Source organism: Gavia stellata, chromosome 11 (genome assembly GCF_030936135.1).
Source record: "Gavia stellata isolate bGavSte3 chromosome 11, bGavSte3.hap2, whole genome shotgun sequence".
Lineage (NCBI taxonomy): Eukaryota > Metazoa > Chordata > Aves > Gaviiformes > Gaviidae > Gavia > Gavia stellata.
In genome coordinates, this window is record NC_082604.1 from 24046092 (window position 1) to 24067193 (window position 21102).

The 21102-nt window shown below is 42.2% G+C and overlaps 1 protein-coding gene across 2 annotated transcripts; it reads left to right on the forward strand.

Moving 5' to 3' along the window:
• Nucleotides 1-596: 596 nt before the first annotated feature.
• NCEH1 (neutral cholesterol ester hydrolase 1) lies at nt 597-20895 on the forward strand. Of its 2 annotated transcripts, none has more exons than XM_059822602.1 (5): nt 597-734; nt 9854-10082; nt 11973-12042; nt 14456-14627; nt 16054-20895. In XM_059822602.1, exons 1-5 carry the CDS (start codon nt 597-599, stop codon nt 16669-16671), a joined length of 1227 nt encoding a protein of 408 aa, XP_059678585.1. In that variant the 3' UTR covers nt 16672-20895. The 2 variants fall into 2 exon arrangements, with proteins under 2 accessions (XP_059678585.1, XP_059678586.1); XM_059822603.1 differs by lacking the exon at nt 597-734 and adding an exon at nt 8132-8170.
• The last annotated feature ends 207 nt before the right edge of the window (nt 20896-21102 follow it).

Genomic DNA, 21102 nt, shown 5'->3' on the forward strand with positions numbered 1-21102 from the left:
CAACCTCTGAAAATGCGAACCGGTGCGGTTTGTGTGCGGGTTGGGTTCGCCGCCGCCTGGTCTGGCCCCACAGAACCACAGGGATGTTTTGCCAGCCCAAGGTGCAGGCCTGGGTGCGGGTAAGGGGAGTCAGGAGGAACCGCGGCGTTTGGTGGCCTAGCGCACGATGGAGGAGCTCTGCCAGCCCACGGCCGCGGGCACGGCAGCCTCGTGTGGATGGGCAGGGCGAGGCCAGGCACCCCCCCTTCCCCTGAGGGACCCCCGGCCGCACCGGGGAAGGCCCCGGCAGCCGCGCGGAGCACAGCCCGCCGCTCCCCTCACGGGCGGCAGAAGCGAAGGGTCCCCCGCCGAGAGGCGCGGCGAGCTCCGCGGTGCGGCCTCCCCGGCGGGCGGGGCGGCGCTGCGCGGGCGCGGAGGCGAGGCGCAGATAAGGCCGCCGCCCCCCGGTGCCGCCACACAGCCGGCGGGCCGGGGCGGCGGGGACGGAAACGCCGGGACTTCCTCTGGGGGAGGCCGGCCCTGGGGCGGCGCGCTCCCCGCGGGGAGCCGCGGCGAAGCGGCCCCGCGCACCGCGGGGGGGTGAGGTGGCGGTCGCGATGCGGGCCGCCTGGGTGCTGCTGGCGGCGCTGGCCGCCCTGTCCGCCTACTACGTGTACCTGCCGCTGCCCGGCACCGTGTCGGACCCCTGGAAGCTGATGCTGCTGGATGCCACCTTCCGGGCAGTGCAGCAGACGGTAAGGCGGCACGCGGCCCCGCCGGCGTTACGGCCCTGCTCCCGGCTCCGGGGAGGCGGACAGACTCCCACCCGCGCCGGCCTCGGTTCGCGCCCCAGTGCCGGAGGCGGCTGGAAGCGGCGGCCGCGCCCGCGGTTTGCGCTGCCCGCCCCGGAGGAGCGCGCCTCGGGCACCGCGCAGCGGGAGCGGCGTCCTCCGCGGCGGGGGGAGGCCCCGCGCAGCCCTCCCGGTCCCGGGGTCCCTGGGGGCCCGGCACATCCGGAGAGCCGCCCCGCAGGCAGCCTTCTCTAGTTGGAGGCGCCGGCATCACCGACAGCCGCGCATGCAGCGGGCTGGAGCCGCGGCCGAGCTCCGCTGCGCCGGGTCGTTATAACATCCGGGAGGAGAAAATGGAATTCGGTTCAGGTGCGGTGCCCCGCCTGCCGAGGGGAGAGCAGCCGGCAGCCCCGGGCAGGAGCAGCTGCAGGGTCGCCGCAGGCTGCCCGTGGTTTGGTCCTGATCAGTAAACCACGAGTGCGCGTTTCGGTAAAGCTGGCATCCAGTCTTCTCTTCTGGGTTTCCTGGTGCAGATCTTCCTAGGTGTGGTTTAGTCTGTTTCCCAACTTGCGGGCTTTTGGCCAAAAACCAAGAATTACTGTGTTTTATTCTGACACGTTAACTATGACTCAGGGAAAGAAGACCTAGGGAAGCTGTTTCAGATATTAAACTGCCTTGATTTGGAATTGTATTTGTAAACAAAACTCTCTGAATGCTTGATTTTGTCACAAGGCACATGTGACAGTTATGTCACTTCATGATGTCTCCCTCGTTTTTTGTCAGTGTTTTTATGCTGACATAAAACAGATGAGAGATCGCAAACTTTCTGATAGCGGCTTTAGCTGTGAACTTCATTTTCTTCTAGGATGGTCTGATCTTTTACATCTTTTACAAGGACTGATCAGTCATGGCCAGACCTCATGTAAGGTACTATGTATATGAAAGGGGGTGTGTGGTTTTTTGGGTTTTTTATATTTCCTAGCAGCATTTCAGTTTACTAAGTTGGGTCTGAAATGTCCAAAAACTTGTGCTTTGAGTGGATGAGAGCATCAGCATATTCAAAAATGGATTAAATGAATTAACGGACCGAGGGCCCATAAATGGATACCAAAAGGACTTGATGGGAATGTACCTTCTACGTTCCTAATACAGTAATTGCTCATTCTAGAAAGCATGAGGAGAGTGGACCACACACAGTGTCCAGACTTGTAGATTTTGCCTGAATAGCTTCTTTGCTTGCCACTGTTGGAGACAGAGTCTGGCAGTAGGTAGACCGCTCATCTGAGCCACTGGGGCATCTTCGCATGGTCCAAATGTATCGCTGAATCAAAGCATGTCTCTAGGATGAAAGGATAAAACCTGTTTGCTTGCATACCCTCCCTGCTATTAAAATTATGCAGACATGGCCTACAATAGCTTCATTCTTCAGTAAAATCTATGGCTTGACGTTCACTTGCTCCATGTTGTTAACTCAAGGAACTGTACAGCAAGTGCTCAGCTTGACAAAATTCGTTGATAAGTACGGCCAGGAGGGCCATGATGCCCCCCTCCCCCAGCACGCTGCCTGCAAAACACATCATCGTGGTTCAGCCAGGAACACCTGAATCAAGGCCATAACCTCTAGCTGAAGGAGACCTATCTTTAGGAAATCATATGACTGTGACTATATATATGTATATTGCTATTGGCTTATGTACACATTCAGTTTGTTTATGTGGTATGTTGGGCATAGTCAGATGAATTCTCGCGCCTCTAGCTTGGAGGCTAAAGGGTTTCTCTTTTGGGGTATCTTAGAGATCATAATCCCAAGAGGAGCCGGCAGGACAGAGCCTGATGGGTGGCAGCTGGAGCAAACTGGCAGGCAGGGCTGAGGTGCCCACATCTGTCCCCGCTCTCTGGGGTGGGGAAGTCTCTGTTAGGGGGAAGTGGTAATTTCTTAGTGTTTACATCTCTGGCCTTAGAAATACGGACTTCTGACTAAACAAGGAACGGTTCCTGTAACATAGCTTACAGACCAAAGGAAGGAAGAAGTGAGTTTTACACAGAAGAATAAAAGAAGTGAGGCATTAGAGGTGCCCTGAATCACACAGCAGGTGAGCCTTGGGGCATTCGTTTCTGGAGAGAAAGAGAAGGTGCTTTCGAGGCGTTCAGAACTCTTTCCAACACTGAGAGACAGCACAAAGTCAGGAATACATGACTGCCATTAAGAAGGAACTGTGTGAACTAAAGCTAGGGTTGTAAAAGCTAAGCTTGAGTATTTACTTTGTTGGACAGCTTTTGTGTGTGTATGTAAAATAAAGTGTATGTCCTTTTGTAGAGCTCAGCTTCTCCTTTCTGCCTCTGCCTGCTATTGCAAGACCAAATGGTTTAACATTTCTCTAAATGTGACCGTTGAACTTTCACCCACTTCTGAATGTATTTTCAGCTTGCTGTTTATTACTTTCCTTTGTAGGTTTGACAGCAGACAGAAGTACATTTCTGATTTTGAAATCTCTGAAGTGCACTGTAATCCTTTTTTCCAAGAGCATGAAACAAACTCTATGTGCTTCAAATACAATTGATTGGGTTTTGGTTATTTTGAAATAGATTCGTGAAGGCTCTGACAACTAAGCGTGACAATTTCTTGTTAGGGATAATGTGTTTGTTTTCTCAGTGCGTTAATAATCACTACCAATAAAACATAATAAGGCCATCACTGGTTTTCAGTGTACTGATGAGAAGGTTTTGCATTCCCATGTAGGGTTTTGTCCCAGTCAGCTACAAATCTTTTTACAAGCTTGGGACTGACTCAGTGTCCTGGCTCAGCATGAGGCACTTCAACAAACGTTCAAGTATAATCACATGGTTAAAAAAACCGCGTAATGCGTAGGGGGCAGTTCCTGTAAGTAGGTTTGAAAACATACTACAGAAGGGGACCCATACAGGTGTCCTTATCTTAAGTTGGGGGCAACAGAGAGAGAAAGAGATGGAGTCCCTTATCTGAGGTCACAAAAATTCCAGTGGCAGAGCTGGAAACTGAGCTGGGTTTTCAGAGCCTTGTTTCTGCAGCCTCTTTAATGTCCTGTGCTGCCCCAGAATGAAAACAGAGAAACTTAGACTTTAATAATATTAATGAATTGATGTGAAAGTGCTTAACTGAGAATTATAGTAACTTGCCCCTCTCACCTGTCTCAAAATGGGACATGGTAACATTTTTACAGAAAACTGTGATATAACACATTTTTAGATCAGAAACGAAAAACTATGTATGTACGTATGTATACAAGTACATCAGAACTTGGCTTCACTGAAATTTGGATAACTGCATAAAATCAATTATGGGATCGAGCCATAGATTAAACCATAGTTATTGTTTTACTTGGTGTCTGTCAAGAAGTGTCTAAAGCAACATTCCATAATTCTTCTGTTAAGAGCAGGATTGATACAGGCATTTTTCACTTCTTCCTCTAACCACTCTCCCTTATCAGAGTAAAGAGAGCAGCATATGTTTATTTAATAAGCCCTTTGAAATAAGTTATTTCTGAACACCACTGTCAAGATACTTGCTATTCTGGTGCATGGCAAGGAAGAAGGGATTTTTTGGAACTGGGACAGCTGTTAGCAGAGGTTTGGAAGGACAAATGTGTTGGCATAGAGGCCGTCAGATAGACGTATATGGAAGAAGGTAGGCAGCTGTACAGGAAAGAAAACCTATCTTCGTATTTGTCCTCAGCCAAGTGATTCCTTCATGCTTCTCTGCCACTCACTTGCTTTCAGAATAAAATCTGGGGTATGGGACATCAACATTCAGGATTAGAGAAAACAGTCATTAGTTCTTTCTAATATTTTAATATCTACCCATATATTTCAGAGCATGTGACTTCTGGACAGATGTAAATCAGCCAAGTAAGTTGCTGGGTTTTTTGCATGCAAGAACACGATCTTGGAATTGCTTTACAGTAAACCAAGTCGTTAGTTGTCATGGGTAGGTCTCATAGCAGTGGCACCTGAGCAGAAACTGAACTACACTGGAAGTCCTATTTGCAGTAGCAGATAACTTTTGTCTCTATCTAGTATAAAGGCACATCATCGTGGATGAATAGGTATGTGCCCAAAACCTTACATTAAAATGTCATCTAGTTTCTGCTTCTAATTAATAAACTGTAAAACAGTCGTCTTGGCTTCTTTTCAGTTCTAAAGGAAATTCATAAAACTAAAAGCGCTTGTCTTTGAGGACTGTCTTTATATAACAGTGTTAAAAATACATATTCTTTACTGGGCAATAATGCATCTGCATTAAGAAATTATTCTGTAAAATAAAAGAAAATAGACATTCACCTTTAAACGGGATAAACTGCCTGAAATGCACACAAAACAATATGTTCTGCACCCAGCTAAATGGGGAAATGATCCTGTTTATTTTTCGCTAATCTCTCATATTGACTGCAGATGTTGTAGTTGGCATTTTGGACTCTACTGTTACAGAAATGTGTTTTGCAGAGTGATGCCAGAATTTAGCATCGTGTCTGTGTCTTTCAAGGTAGGAAGTTTAGTCTTAGACAGTTCAGTCGCCCAGTTCCAGCATCATTACTCATCTGAGTCATGAGAGAGATTTGGCTCAGTCCTGAGTAGTGTTGTATGTAGAAAGAGCCTTAGCTGCTTGCTTAATTCCTGATCCCACCGAGGCATGAAAGGTCAGTGCAGGACCTTGGGTCTGACCAGCTGCGAAGGCAGTAGAGGAAGCAGCTGATGCATTTGGTTTGGCTTTAGAGGCACGCTGCCTTTGTGCGCTGTCTGAATGCGACCTGTTGCAATAATTTCATGGCTAAAGGTCGGAGATGTGAAGCCTAACAGTGTCAGCTGTGGAAGTCATATGAGGACAAAGAATCCCAATGTGCTGAGTACTGTTAGAGGTTAATAGATATTAGCAGCAGAAAAACTTTTTTGTATACAGAACACATAACTAATATAGTGCACAAGTCCATGAGGGAGGTAAGCATAGCAGCAGTGAGCATTTGAGATGCTTCATGAAATTACCAGCTGGGGAGCCAACAGAAGAATCCTGATGGTTTAGGGACAGATATTGGTAATTAAAGGTGAAGTAATAGTGCCTCTCTAGAGCGGTTCTTTGTTCTTTCTGTCTGCTTTTTATCACAACCCTGACTCCTTTCTTCACTTGTTGAAAATTTTCTCCTACATCAATCAAATCTTTCAATATCTAGTACCCTGCACTAAAGAATTTACTAGGAGGAAGGTGGCAGTCTTGAACAGTTTAGTCTCTGGAGGGTTGCCCCTACCTGAAAACCCCTGTTACGGGGATGTCCTGGTAAAAGAGAAGGAGATTGTGGCTGTAGCGGTTGCTTTGCCTGACTTGTTGGAGAGCATTACAGTGTGAGTGTAAATCACACTGCTGCCGAGGCAGCCTGTGGCTGGCACAGCAATTCTGGGCTAATTGCCCACAGGGCTTTCTTTCATCTTTATACTATCTCCTCTTTTCTGTCTTTACTTTTTTCTGTAGTCTCTTAATTTCCCCCTTGTCCTTTTTCTTTCTCTTCCTTTTCGCTAGCTTTTATTATTACAGCACTGTCTTCTCTCCCTTTTGCCAGACAACATCACTGTTTCACTTTTCTCTTGCACATGCATACACACACATGCACGCGCACGTAATTCCCAAATACATTTAAGCGCTATATTTGATAGCCTGCAACAGCCCTGCATGTTGTCATAGGAAGGGTGGGAAAATCACGAATACCAGCAATGATCAAACCAATTACTGCTTGCATGAGATGACTAGATACAGTTTTTATAGTGGATTTAAGCCAATCCAACTGTGGACTGCTGCCAGAAGGGCTTGTCCCATCCTTTCCCTCACTCCCTCTTCCCTGCCTTAGGTTATCAGTGACCTGGCTGAAGTTTAATGTTGTTTCTCTGTTTTTGCAGGGTTCACATTGAGCTGGTGCAGCAAGGTGATACTCTGAGGCTTCACGTTCGTTAGTGCCAACACAAGAAAGGTGCCAGGGAAGCAGTCAACAGGATGGGCAGGTCTGCCCTTTGTGTGGCAACATAGTCCTAGAAGAGAGTCAGCCAACCATTAAACACATCTTCTTCTGCCAGTGGTTATATTACAGAGTGATAAGATATTATATATCTATTTTAAATATTTATTTATAGAGGAAAAAAAATTATTTGCAAGAACTTTGGACAAGACTAGCTCTTTGCCAGCAAAAAGTGCAATCCTGATGCCTTATAAACGGCAATGAAATAGGCTGATTAGATAGATACGCTTCCAAAGAATCTGTCTGATAAGTGCTTGGCAGAAAAATTGCTTATGCCTAACGAAAAAATTAGGACTGTTGCTTTTGTGCCCTGGTGTACAAAGCATCTCTTCCAGGTTTTTGGATTCTTGGAAAGAGTAGTCTATTATGGGGTGGGGGGAAAGCCATGAAAGCGTGAGATAACCTGCAGATGGCCACAGTGCTCTGTGGTTTAAAGACCAGGGCAAAACAGTTCTCGGTAAACAACACTAACTAGCCTTGAAAATAAAACATTTCTGATTCCAGGGAGCATGTGGTAATCGCGTCTGCAAAGAATGTGAACTAAAGTGGGAGAAAACTAAAATGGGACGTCTACTGCAGCACAGTCACGCTAAAAAAAAAGAATCTACAAAAACATTGTTTTCCCTGGTAGTATTTCTAAAATTGATTCCCGGCGGTTATCTTCCCAGGGAGCCTCCATGGGGCAGGCAGAGGATCAGATCTTTAGCTGGTTACATCAGTGGCGGCCCAACAAATTGTCTGCCAAATTATTAATAGATGTATTGCTCTTCAGGTTTCAAACTCGAACTGGGTTTTCCTGTGGGAATTTCTAAGTAACGGTGGGAGAAAAGCGTGATCTGAAATTCAGAGATACAAACAGCCTTGTGAATTCAGCATTTCTTCCCGCTGGGTGGATATTTTGTGTTTCTTCTCCCAGAAAAAAGCCTTGCAGTATAAAGGAATGATATTCCATCCAAAAAGCAGCAAACATTTTAAAATTTGGATTCCCACCAAACTATCTCAGCAGGGTGATGTTACCACAAGCTAAAGCAAAAAAAGAAAGTCATTTTTGTAAATTCTTGTTTTGGAAGTGGATTCCTCTCCCAGCTCGCATAGCAGCCCATTGTACTTGGCATAGAATTTTTGGGGGAAAAATGTCAAAATTTGTCTTTTTCTACAGCAATCTGCAATGGAAGTGGGGCTGTGCAGGGCCTTTTCTATACAGCACCTGACTGAAAGCCAGTATTTCTTTTTTTTTTTTACATTCAAACTAATGACGACAGATTAAAAAGTTACATGTAAGGAGCTGGGGCTATAGACCTAAGGAGACAGATCCTCTTTGGCAGGATGCTGCTGAATGCTTCAAAATTTGCTTTTCCTCCGGAGGTGTGTGTTTGCCTCAGTTAGCCCTTCCTTCACCGTGAGCAGGCGCTCCTGGCAGAGAAGCTGAAACTTAGCACTGAAAATGGCTGCAAAAACGGTACTGCAGAAGTATAGTACAGAAACCCAAGTCAGGAAAATTAAATAGCTGTCCTTGCGAACAGATAATAGAAACCAGAAAGAGACCCTGAAACTTCTATTCGCAAAATCATGTCTGTCACAAGGAACCAGACTTGGCTTCCACTTCGTTTTTAAACAGGTTAAGCTATGGCAACTATCCGTTCTTCACAACGTGAACGCGGTCAGACCGGTACCTGGGTGACCCCGCTCTCGCAAGTGTCAGCATCTTTAATTCATACTAGGAGGTTTGTGCTGTACTGGTGGTACTAGCAGAATTAAAACAGTAAAACGGTTGTGTGTAGACAAGCTGCATGGCTCCTAACGGTACACTTTTTCTTCCAAGTATCTGTTACCCGTATGTAAAATAAAAGGTCACAGCTGACAGTTTTCTTTATGGTAGTGGTCCTAAAGGTATGCATTAGGCACATGTATTAATTTTACCTCCCAACTTCATTGCCTTGACTGAGAATTGTGCAAAAGGCTTAGCTGATTATCCAATTTCTGGCTTTCATCACTAGGATAGAGATTAACTTTGCAAACGGGGAAAGATGCTTACTACTTTTTAAAGGCCAGTCTGGACATTGTAGTCCCTGCAGTCCTTTGGCTCACCCTTTGCCCCCCCTTTTGCACCAGCTAGGGAATGGGAACAAGTATGCACTACACATGGTGTGCAGGTCATGTGTGGGGAGCAGGTCGTGACCATTTAGGTTGGATTGCCTTGGATCCCAAGACTGTTTGCTGAGAGAGACAGTTTTTTAATCTATTCAGGGCAGAGTTTAAAAATTAAACACGAAAATAAAAATCCTGGATAACCAAAGGGGATAAAATCTCTCTCCTTCTACCGTAAGGGGACAGAAATATCAGATTATTCTTCATTTTTGTGGTGTTTTACACACCCCCACAAAAAAAAATAACACACTTCAGTCTCTGGGGTTGGAAAAAAAAGATCACTAACCTGCCGTGGTTCTTGGATAGTGTTTCAGATCTTTCACAATTCAGCAGTTAAGTACAGGACAAGCCAATAAACAACCATTATATTCCTTTAAGACCATTCCTGTTTTCAAATTTCTTTTCAATGCTTGAGAACTTTCTTAATCTGGAAGTGGAAAGACTTAGGATTTGGGGTGGAACAAAAGAAATACTTGCATTTTTGATTCCTTACCACCACAGAAATTTTGCCTGTGTGGTACTGGCCTCTGCTGGCACCAGTCTGAGGAGCTTCACAAGTCCCATAGTGGAGATGCTGGTGAGGTTCATCTCCTTCTGGAGGTGTCTTTCAAAGGCAAGGATCTGAGTGCTCATTCACAGTTGTCTCGAATCACGTAGTGCTCGTGGTTTGATTTATTTTGATGACAGAGAATCTTTTAAGGACAGGGTTTTGTTTTAATGCAGCTTTAAAAGCATTAGAGGTCTTTGATAATCATTCATTTTCTGGTGAATATTCTAAGAATCCATATTCATTTTCATGTAGGACCTGCCCTTTGAAGATGGTTGCATTAAACATCAATGCAGTATCGTGTGATATGCTCTGAAGTAACAGAAATCTCCTTTTTTCTTTTTTCCGCCTAGTGTCACCTGATTCACTATCTGAGACTCAGCCATCACTTGATAGTTCTGAATTATTTGATTTGTACCTTTGACAAGCTGAAGTCTGTCTCCTCCGAAGACATTAACATCACGGATGCTGTTTTTGACGGTGTGGAAGTCAGAGTGTTTGAACCTCCTGCGAAGCGAGATGAAAGACTCAAGCGCAGCGTTGTTTACATCCACGGAGGAGGCTGGGCTTTGGCAAGTGCAAGTATGTGTCTGCCAGTAATTAAATAGGATTCTGGTCTGTTTTTTTTCTGAGCGGGGGAAGCCAAAAATGGGTTTTCCTGCCAGGGATGACAATTCTGCTAAGACGTACCTGAATTCAGTAGTAACTGCCCCCACTCTGGTAGATCAGCTCTAAGGAGGAAGGGGAAAAAATATTGTGAACACACAGCAAAAATGCATATCTTATCTGCGCATGAGCTGTAAAAGGACCAAAAGGTTAATTTTGTTACATCCTGAGAGGACAAACTAGCTTATTGTTTAAATTCCTGGGATGCCTGGATGAGCTGTTTGGGCCAGTCCTCCGTTTTCTATGATCATGTGCAAAAGACGATCCTTGGTGATCAGGATCCAGTGACTAAGTGTAAGGGGTTTGCCCCATTTTCACACAATAATTTGCAGAAGAGTGAGCTGAACAACACTGCAGGTAACAGCATTGCTAATGTTTGGCTCTTAAATAAACACACACTTGGGAATACGTGCTGCTGATCACAGAGAACGGGCAGCATGATGAGGGAAACAGGTAGAGGTTGGTTCCCATCCCGTGGTCTGGCCCCCTCCCTTAGGCGACCGCTGCCCCCACTAGCAGAAATTACCCTGAAAATTAATGCTATTTACTCCAGTTAACTTGGAAGGCACAAACATGATTAGAGAAAGTAAGGTATACCTATAGACAACGATAAGCTAACCACTGATCCTTACACATCGTACAGGAGAAGGAAAGCCTTGGCAGGAGAAAGGGTGTGCGGTTCTCATAGCTGCTCTGAGATCCAGATTCGATAGGAGTCCTCCCCCTTTTCCTTCCCCTTGCTCCCGTGACATCATAAAGTCCATACACCCCTGACGCATTCTATGGCTTCATCTAGAGAAAAAGAACATTAATGGGGTTTTCCGAAATGTTCCAAAACAAAGACTATATTGATTGCATTTGGACTATGCACATATAAGTCACTTAGATCATGATTTAAGTGAGATTTAGGTTCCTAAACAACTTTAAAATCTGGCCTTCACGTGCCTTTGGAAATCCCAGTCTCTTTGTCCTATAGGCCTATAGCAGTTAAAATTATTGCTCCTCTTCCTACAGAGGAATTGTGCTTTGAGATGGGTTTTCTTAGGCTTGCCTAAGGGATATTTGTTAGCGTCCTGCCTACCTCATTTGTTCTGTGACAGTTTGTATATGACTCTTGTGCAAAAAGTTTATATTGAATTACTGCACTTTGTATGGATGACTCTAACTCAGCTATGTCAGATGCTATCCTTGAGTCCAAGATGCAGAAGTTAATGGCACAAATGTCCCAGCTAAATATTAAATTCTAAGACTAGGTACTTTAGAAAATGCTTAGTGTCTTAGTATATTTTATGGTACCGGGAACTAACGATTTAAGTAACTGGAAAGGAATAAAATTAAAGAAAAACAGTCCACTGATAAATAGGATAGCTGTGATTAATCCTCCCTTAAATGAGTAGTTCAGCTGACGTTAATAGGGCAACTCATTTGAATCAAAGCAATGCATGTTATAATAAAAAGAACAACAAGCAGTGACTCATACAGTGATAACTGTCTGGATGCTAATGCCCCCAAGCCACTGGGTACCTTAAATTTTGCCCAACTGAGAGATAGGTGGATGAAATGACATGCCCCAAGTCACCAAGAAACAGATGAGAAAGAAAGCATTAGACTGCAGGACTTCTCAAGGCGTGAATTATGTTTCTTCTGCTACAATATGTATTTGGTACTTTATCTCAAGCTGATCTCATTTACTTTGCTTATATTTGTATCGCGTCTTTATATTTTCTGAGAAGGCTTACATATGGCTTTGCGACTACTGACATAAATGGACTTGTATGTCCCTAACACCATGTCCTTTCGTTTCAGGAACAAGCCTTTATAACAATCTCTGCAGAATCATGGCTGAATCTCTCAACGCTGTCGTTGTCTCAGTTGAGTGAGTAATCTAAAATTAATTGAGTAATTTTAAGGTATTAGAAATATGTAACATAGTTCTTTTAGCTTTTCCCTTGTTACTGGCTTGTGTATAAGGCTTTAACTTGAATAATAATTCTCTTTACCGGTCTGATAACTTCTACCCTTTTAAAGTTACAACAAATTGGAATGGTATCAAAAATTCATTTGGGTTTCTAATTATTTAGAGATCATTTTAGAAGGCAGAAATGTGGGAAAAGAGAGTAGCATTTAATTCATTTGGACAAATACTAAAATGCAAATTTTAATGCATCTTGTGATTGCATCTACATGTAAGGAGTGCAGCTAAAACCTGAGATCACTGAAGTGCCAAGTTATGGTTCTGTAAATACTTGTGAACTTTAAAAACAATCAAACAAAAAAACCAAAACACATTTAAACGTGATATATACCTGAAGGAAGGCTGAACCACATCTCTATGCCTCCTCATTGTAGCAAGAGGGACTTTTCGCATCCTCAGTGGCCACTCCCACCGCTGCAAGGTATATTTTTAAATATATATTAAAAATAAAATTTATATATATAATATTCAAATATATGTATTAACCCCCCGAAGCCTGTCTATAAGTCACAGTTTCTAAGTCATATTGAGCGAGGGTCTGCAACATAAAAATTATCAAATCATTTTACCCCTGCTCATTAACCAGAATACACGGTGGAGTCTGGCAGTTTCCTGCTGCTCTCTCAATCTCCCACTGTTCCAGGCATCTCTTTTAAGCCTTGTACTCCACTCAAGAGCAGAGGACTGCCAGGGCGCCAGACAACAGAGAAGCAAGGCTGCTTTTTTAACTCATTGAACAATTCCAAAGTAAACAAACCTCTCAACTAGCTAACTACATTACCTAGATGACTCCAACTTGATTGGTACTTTTCCCATCCTTATTGTCAACTTCAATATTTTCTTTTGCAAACCAAATCACTTGATGTAACTACTCAAGTTTCCCACCTGCAGTTGATTACATACCAAGCTCTGTGATCTAATTTCAACTTAATTATATGGAGTTGATGTTACTCATTCAATACTTATGCCATACTTTAAAGGGTCGCTTTTTTTTTTTACTCCTTTGTTGTTTATTAGTAGAAACAATGAAAAGTAAAAAGGCAGCTGTTGGTTATTCCGGATGAGCAGCGATCACAGTACTGAAAAGTTCCTTATTATTCCTTTTCTGATATATGGTGATATAATTCTGCCTGTTTCTCTGAGTTATTGTTTACCTCCTCTCCTTAGCCATTATATCTTTCAGTCAAGGTGTTTGTATTCAATTAGTGAAGACTAATTAGATTTCTTATTGGTTTAATTGCGCGTCTCGCTTTTATGATATAAGAACAGTCTGTTATCCAGTTTTGTGAGGAGTTCCCAAAGGACTCTCTCATATTCCTTCGTAACTGATGCAATATATAGATTGCTTGCTGAAAGCAGGTCAGATTTGGAGTTTGAAACACTTTTTCTGTAACCTAAGTTTAAAATTTATTCTGCATATGAAACTTTTTTTTAGCTTAAATTCTGAAGAAAATGTTTTGAATCAGAAAACTGTGTTTTGTGTTGCTTGTTTTGCTTGGTTCTACTGAGAATATGTAAAATCTGTCAACTGAAAAGCTGCAAACAGAAGGCATGCTTTGTACCATAAGGCCTAGTAACAACTCTCAGATTACAAATTATTCAGTAAATATGAACAGACTTCTCCTGCACTGTTATTTAGAAATTGATAAAATCTCATGAATGGGACTTGGCTACTGACTATTCCTGGGCAGACTGCTCTCTGTGCCTCAGTCGCTCCACCTGCACAATGGGTATATTCCTGCTCCACTCCTCCAATAAAGGAGAGGAATTACTGGATCTGTTGCATTGGAGCAAATTGGTGTTAATTTCTTGGCTATTGTTTGTTTCATGGCACAGAGGTATAGCAAGGTTCATTCTTTCCTGAGCATAGGTAAAGGGAAACAGAACTGCTTAGGTGTTTGGCTCAGTGGCATCTGTTGGGCGTGTGTGACTTACTCTTCCTTGTACTAGTTAAGGTGGGGATTTGGATCAAAAACAGCCTGATTGTAATGACTCCCTTGCCAAGGGTGTTCTAAATATTCATTCATTTTTGCAATGTATGATGAAATCCTCTATTGGGAAATCCTAGGAAAGTGCTGCATAATTTTATACCACTTTGGTATTCATATGTAGTAGGTCATATTAATCTTTGAGAATTAGAGCATTAATGATAAGATTAAGTCTTACATAAGTATTACACACCTCATATTTTTCCCATAATATTTATCTTAATTAAATAGTTATTTGTCATTAAGGAATACCTGATACCATCTAGTAATCCTGAAACAGAGGTACATTGATGGTAATAATTGTCTCCCATCTCTTTTCTTTGTAGATACAGGCTGGTACCAGAGGTGTGCTTCCCCGAGCAATTCCATGATGCTCTCCGTGCTACTAAGCATTTTTTGCAGCCTGATGTCTTAGCTGAGTATTCGGTTGACCCAAGTCGAATTGCAATTTCTGGAGATAGTGCAGGAGGAAATTTGGCAGCTGCTGTGTGTCAGCAGGTAACATCCATTTTCTGTTATGTATTACACTACGACAGTGCCCAATTCAGTGATGCATATAGGTTGACATATTCTTTGTGCTGCGTCATCACAAGGTGATGTGCCAACCCTAAAGTCAGAATGGTAGAAAGCCAGCATCTAGTCACTTTACAGAAGAAAAATGAGTCAATTGCAATATGAATCACATAGCTTGCAACGTCTTACTACAGTTACAAGTTGTTATGGGCCAGATTTTAAGAGCAAGTAGCTAAATGACTTTTTTTTACCCCTTTTGCAGGTGAGTTCTTTATTTTTCTAAGTAGGTAACCAGGAACATGCATAATTTATCAATTTAGCTTCCTATTTTTAGATGCTTCTCTCTGAAAATATGTTTTTATTTCTTTCAAATACAAATGAAGGACAAAAAATACAACAAATAAAGCTTAATTCTTCTGTTAAATTGTCTTCCTGCAGCATTCTGCAATTTTAAGGAAATTTCTTTTGTGTATCTGCAGTTTAAATGTAATCTGAATTTAATCTAGTAAAGACTGTAAAGGCAGCCTGGGGCAAGTAATAATATTTTTCATGGTTGAGTGAAATATTACTATTAGCTTTTTTCGTATTGCCATAACCATTGGTGATAAGAAGGCAGATACCACGTCCAGACAACTAATTATCATGACAACCTTGCAATATTGAATTAGGGTGAAAAAATTAATAAGAGACAATTACACTAAAAGTTTCAGTAGTGAGGACTGATAAACATGATAGTACCATGTTTTGGAAAAAGCATTCCTAATTCGTTTTCCTGATGCATAATTCTTTTTAAACAAGATGAGATATGATAGAGAGCTGTGTATCTTGTGTAGAAGGTGAAGCAAAACAAGTGTTTGCTGATTCTTCCAGTAAAAGAATTGGGGGCCACCAAATGTATGATTGGTAGGTTCAAATCAAATGCAGACGGTAGGGTCAAGTCAAACACAGAGAGGTACTTCTGCATGTGGTAAGCCTTTGCTAGAGAAAACTCTGGATGCCAACAATTTGCATATGTGGAAAAGCATTAGATAAATTCATGGAAGAAAAATCCATGAAAAGCTGTTAAAAGCAAGAATAGCTCCTTTGATTCAGGAAGTCCTTCAGTTGCCAATTGTTAATCTGGGCACTGTGTTACAGAAATGCCGCTTTACACTTTTTCATCTTCTTACACCCTTCAATAAACTTCTGCCACTGATTTCTGGATACTGGGTCTGCCTGAATGGCCATCCTTACAAGAGAATAAAAAGATCAAACTGCTAATATTTCAGACAAAAGAGCAACATTATCTGCATAGGAGCAGAATTCAGCCTAAAAATTGTCAAATAGATGGTTGGTTGTATGAAGTTCTAGGTTGATACTGTAATGTTTATTTTCTTTGTAATCCCAATTCTATCCTATATTTTTCCCACAGCTTAGCAAAGATGAGCATTTGACCATCAGACCGAAACTGCAGGCCTTAATTTATCCAGTCCTTCAGGCATTTGACTTCAACACACCTTCTTATCAGCAGAACATGAATATGCCCATTCTTCCTCGTTATGTCATGATCAACTATTGGATAGATTATTTCAATGGTAATTATGACTTGGCTCACTCACTGCTGATTAACAACCACACTGCTCTTGATGTTGGCCAAGCTCTCTCTTTCAGAGGACGTCTGAACTGGACATCTCTACTGCCTTCATCATTCAAAAAGAACTACAAGCCTGTAGTACAAACCACAGGCAAGGCTGAAATCATCCAGGAGATCCCAGCGCTGCTTGATGTACGAGCGGTCCCACTCCTTGCAGAAAACGAAACACTGCAGCTGCAGCCAAAGTCTTACATCCTGACCTGTGAGAATGATGTCCTGCGAGATGACGGGGTGATGTACGCCAAGCGCTTGGAGAACGCCGGCGTGGAAGTCACGCTCGATCACTTCGATGACTGCTTTCATGGCTGTATGATATTCACCATTTGGCCTACTGATTTCTCTGCAGGCATTCAGACCAGGAACAGCTATATAAAATGGCTGGATGAAAACCTCTGAAGAAAAAGTCTCCCTAGAAGACACAGGGTGAGCAACTCTGGTGTCTGTTCCGGCTAAAGAGCGAACAATGAAGAAGTGCACTTTTCCAAATTCAGACTTTATCCATTCAGCTGCAGCTGCTGGGGGTTACAGACCACCAACTACAGCATTCACTAGCTCCATTGGCCTTGCCCAGCAAAGTATTTTGAGAAATGCTTTTTCAAACTTTGATTTTTTTCCCCTTCTTTCAGATGACAATTGCCAAACATAAGCAAATGTTGAGCAGGGAGATCAGCATTCCTGTAGCATTCTTAACTGGCTGCAACTTTCAGGCTTTGACTCTTAACTGGGCGCAAAGGCCGGAATTTTCAAATGATGGGAGGTAAAGCCAACACCTACATCTACATCTGAATATGTAAAAATGGGAGCTTGTTTTCAACAATGGTGAGCACTTGATGTCAAAGTGTGAGCACTCACACCTTTGACAGCGGAGCCATGCATTTGAATGTCAAGCATGGATTTAGGTGTTGGCTGTTAGGCACATAGACAAAAGTCTCGTTTAAATTTTCTAAAAAAAAAAAGCTCTTCTAGGCAGTTAAGATGATGCTAGACAAATCTCCTAGCCAAACATGTCATTCAGCTTTGGAATTTGGTCCTTATTGCCTTTTAGTTATTTACATTTTATAAAAGCACAGAACTAAATATATTTTCAATAAAAAGTATTACAGCATACATACAAATACATAGGATAAAATACTATGTGTAGCAGCAGAATCCAGGTTGTTTATGTGAGTGAGCTTCAAAAGCTGACTACTTATTTGGCTAAAGAATGTGATTTCGTCTGAGTTTAAAGCCTCAGCTTCATGACCTCCTTACAGAAAATACTGAGCGTACTAAAAAAATCTACTGTGTGGTTTGCACTAATGTTTGTAATAATAGTAGTTTTTGTTCATGGACTTCTCTTTTGTGCTTGTAGTGTTTATTATGTTTCATGCTTCCAGAAAGGAGGAAAGCAAGTAAATAGATTTAAATCTGAGCTTTGCAGCTAAACTTTGTCTGTCTTGTAGACTGATCCAAAGCGCTAGGTAAGATGATCTCAGTATTGTGCAGGAAGACTCTACAGTTTGAGCCAGTCTGTAAAATTCAGAGAGGCAGGACAGGGAAGTGAAACCACTTGTGACAGTGTGTATTGTCCAGGATGCTTACTGCTTGCAGAGATGAAGGTTGTGTCAAAAGCCCAGTGTTTCTAGGCAAAGAGGTGAGAATGGCTGCCCCGTGACTAAACTAGTGGATTAAATTCATCCTCAGCTTTACCACAGACTTCCTGTGGGACCCCCAGGAGAACAACTTAATCTCCTTATGCCTCACTTTCTTCTTCTGCAAGAGAGGGAGCAGTGATTTCCTACCTCACAAAGGAGCTGTGAAGCTGAATCCACAGGCGTTGGTGAAGCACACGGATGTGACGGTGACTGGCAGGCACTGAACAAGATCCCATAGCTTTTGACTTTCCATCCTTCTCTAATAGGTGGCTCCGAGCAGCCTGCCCCAGCTAGGCTGCGGGTCCTCCTGGGCAGTCAGCTCATCTCTGTCCCGGCTCCTGTCAAAGTACCGTAAGGTGAGGCTTCTTGGCCGTCGGGAGATCATGACAAAGGCAATTTCATGAGAGCGCTCCTTACAGCAAGATTCTGAAAAGTTCTTCAAAAAAAAAAAAAAAAAGGCACTGGTAGATCAAACTGCCTTCTGTCATTTAAAATATACACAGACCAGTCCACTTCCCCTGGTATTTAAATTAAATAGGAGAATGGCTTTGCTGAATCATTGCTTCCTAGAAACACCAGGTCGTTAAAGTGGTTGTATGTATTAAGAAAAGCTATTAATGAGACGAGGCCTCAATGTAGGCTCAGTCATGCAGGCTGAAACTCATTTCTGGGCATAGGTTCACACGGAGGTCCAAGCCAAAGCTTTTTCAACAGTGGCTTAGAGTCTTCTTCCATTTAGATCATTAGAAAGACTTGGTGGAATTAGAGCGACCCAGTGACAATCTGAATCAGAATAAATTTTGGTCAGGATATCCAATTAACACTGCAGAAGAATTCAAACTTTTTCTGGATTTAAACCCTCTTTCCTCCCTTCCTCTGTAAACACAACTTCAGTAGATATATTTTACACTTAAAACAGATAGCAACCAAAATTATGTCCATTCAAAAGACAAATTACTACTCCACTCCAGAGTCCTTTCCACTGTATGGAGACAGCTCCATTTAGCTGACTTTAAACTGACATAAAGAGTTAAAAAAACATTGTTACACTGAGGTGTAACAACAGGCTTCTTACTGGCTTTCCCACTTAAAGAGTAAACCCATGTCAGAAAAGAAGTAATTTATATCCTCCTGCAGTCATTGAAAGATAGCAGTAACTGTCGTACTGGAAAAAAAGTGGTTAATATTCCTATAAATTCTATAATAATTAAGTTTGCCTGAGAGCTGTCTGCAAAGCTTTAGATCAGCATTTGTTTATAGCTAAGTTATAAATATCTGCTATGAAGCTATAATATAATTACTGCTCTTGTTTTTTTTTAACTGAAATGAAATGGAGAGCTGGAATATATATTCCTGGAGTCGGTTGTAAATTTCCTTCATGCACTGAAGCACATTAAAGTCTTGGCACAAGAATGGTAGTAAGTATGTAACTGGACTGAATGTGTTTACTAAGTAAGTCAATCACCAGCTTGATGCAACATCCAAGATCGCAGCACAACTTGGATGAGAAGTTACAATATTAACTAGTTCTGTCAAAATACCTTGACTAGTTTTATCATGCAGCTGTATGGTTTAGGTACACGGTAGCTGCAAAGATATGTGATGGATCTTATAACATATAAAAAGAGGTCTGAGTTCCAGCCTTAAAAAGACCTTTTAGTATATAGCCGCACAAGACACTTGATTAAAATTCAATGTAAACTTTGAAGTAAGTGTTAGTCCAAACTCAGCTTTCCTCCTGGTTTGCTTTGTTCTCCTTTGCACACAGCCCCGTGCCTGAAGTTCAAAGTTTAGGGTTGTTTCCAGCTGAGCTGCTGCAAGCTCCTAAAACCGAGCACTAACTCAGCTGAGAGCTCAAGCGGGGCTGGCAGGCATGGTTACAGAAAGCTGGTGCCTGCTAGCAAGAGATTAAGATTAATGCATGTTACAACACCTCAATTCGTTCCTGTGTTTAGTCCTACACCTCCTCAAGTGTTTCCTCGGGCAGACCCAGCGCCTTCATTCCTTGGTTATTTCAAAAGCAGTTTAGGGCACTTTGCACATTGTAGGATCAGATCAAGTATTTGTAACAATACTTCATGAGTCCATAGTAAAAAGTCAGTCTTCTAAAAGAAGATACTTAATAATAAATTAATACTCATTAAATCAATGAGTACGGCTAGCTACTTTTTGAAGATAGCTTTCCCGCCCCCCCACTACAATTAGACACTATCTATCCATTGCAAGAATATCTTCCTAATGACCATCAAAGCATTCAAATGTAAGCTTTAAACAAAAAAGCTCATAGAACCTGTAGTCATTTGCATCCTGCTTTCATGGACCTGGGAACTGTATTAGCAGATCCCTGGTATTTTGGCCAGTATTTACAGGAATAAATGGAGGTTTTGTTTGCTTCGCTTAGGACCTCTTAAAGGATGGGTGTTGAGCATTTCTGGAAACCCAGACCAATTTAAAGGTGTTTCATGGGGCATAAAAATCACAAATAACTTGAATTTCCTAACCTTCATCTAAGTAACTCCAAAATTGCATCCCTAGCCAAAGCAGAAAGCCCACTGTGGGTTTGAGTCCTGCAAACTAAAAAGAAATGCTTTATCTTCAAAACATTGTTTTGTAGTGTTTGGGCCTCTATACTTTTTAAGTAGGTGCATCATGGGTATATTTTTTAATCTCTTACTAAACTTTATTAGAAATTTTTTCAAGTAAACATATTAGAAGTAGGCTAACCTGTCTTGAACCTTTTAAGCTGCTATGATCTGTAACAATGATGTTGTTAAAAAAACCAAAACCGGCTGGTTTAATGTTCTCTTATTTATGATGTTCAAAACCCCAAAGTACAACATCCTTGATGTGAGAGCATTCAATATCTTATGCATGACCATTTTTTGCTTCTTTCCCAGTGCAGGGGAAAGGTCTTGTAAGATCTAATTAGCAACTGTGATTGAAATGTGCTATCAAACTGAAGAACAAATAAATAAAGTGAAATATATCTGTGATGGGTTTTTTCCCCCCCAGGACCACTGATGGTTTTTTTTCCCCAGATGTACAACAGTTCCAATTTGAGTTTTCACTTAGCAGAGGTCAGTGAAACAAAGTGTTCCTGAAGAAATGCTGAACGAAAGCCAAGGTGGTTGTTTTCATGGCAGGAAACCTTGCCTGTGCATCCATGCTCTGCCAGGGTGACCTCTTACTTCAT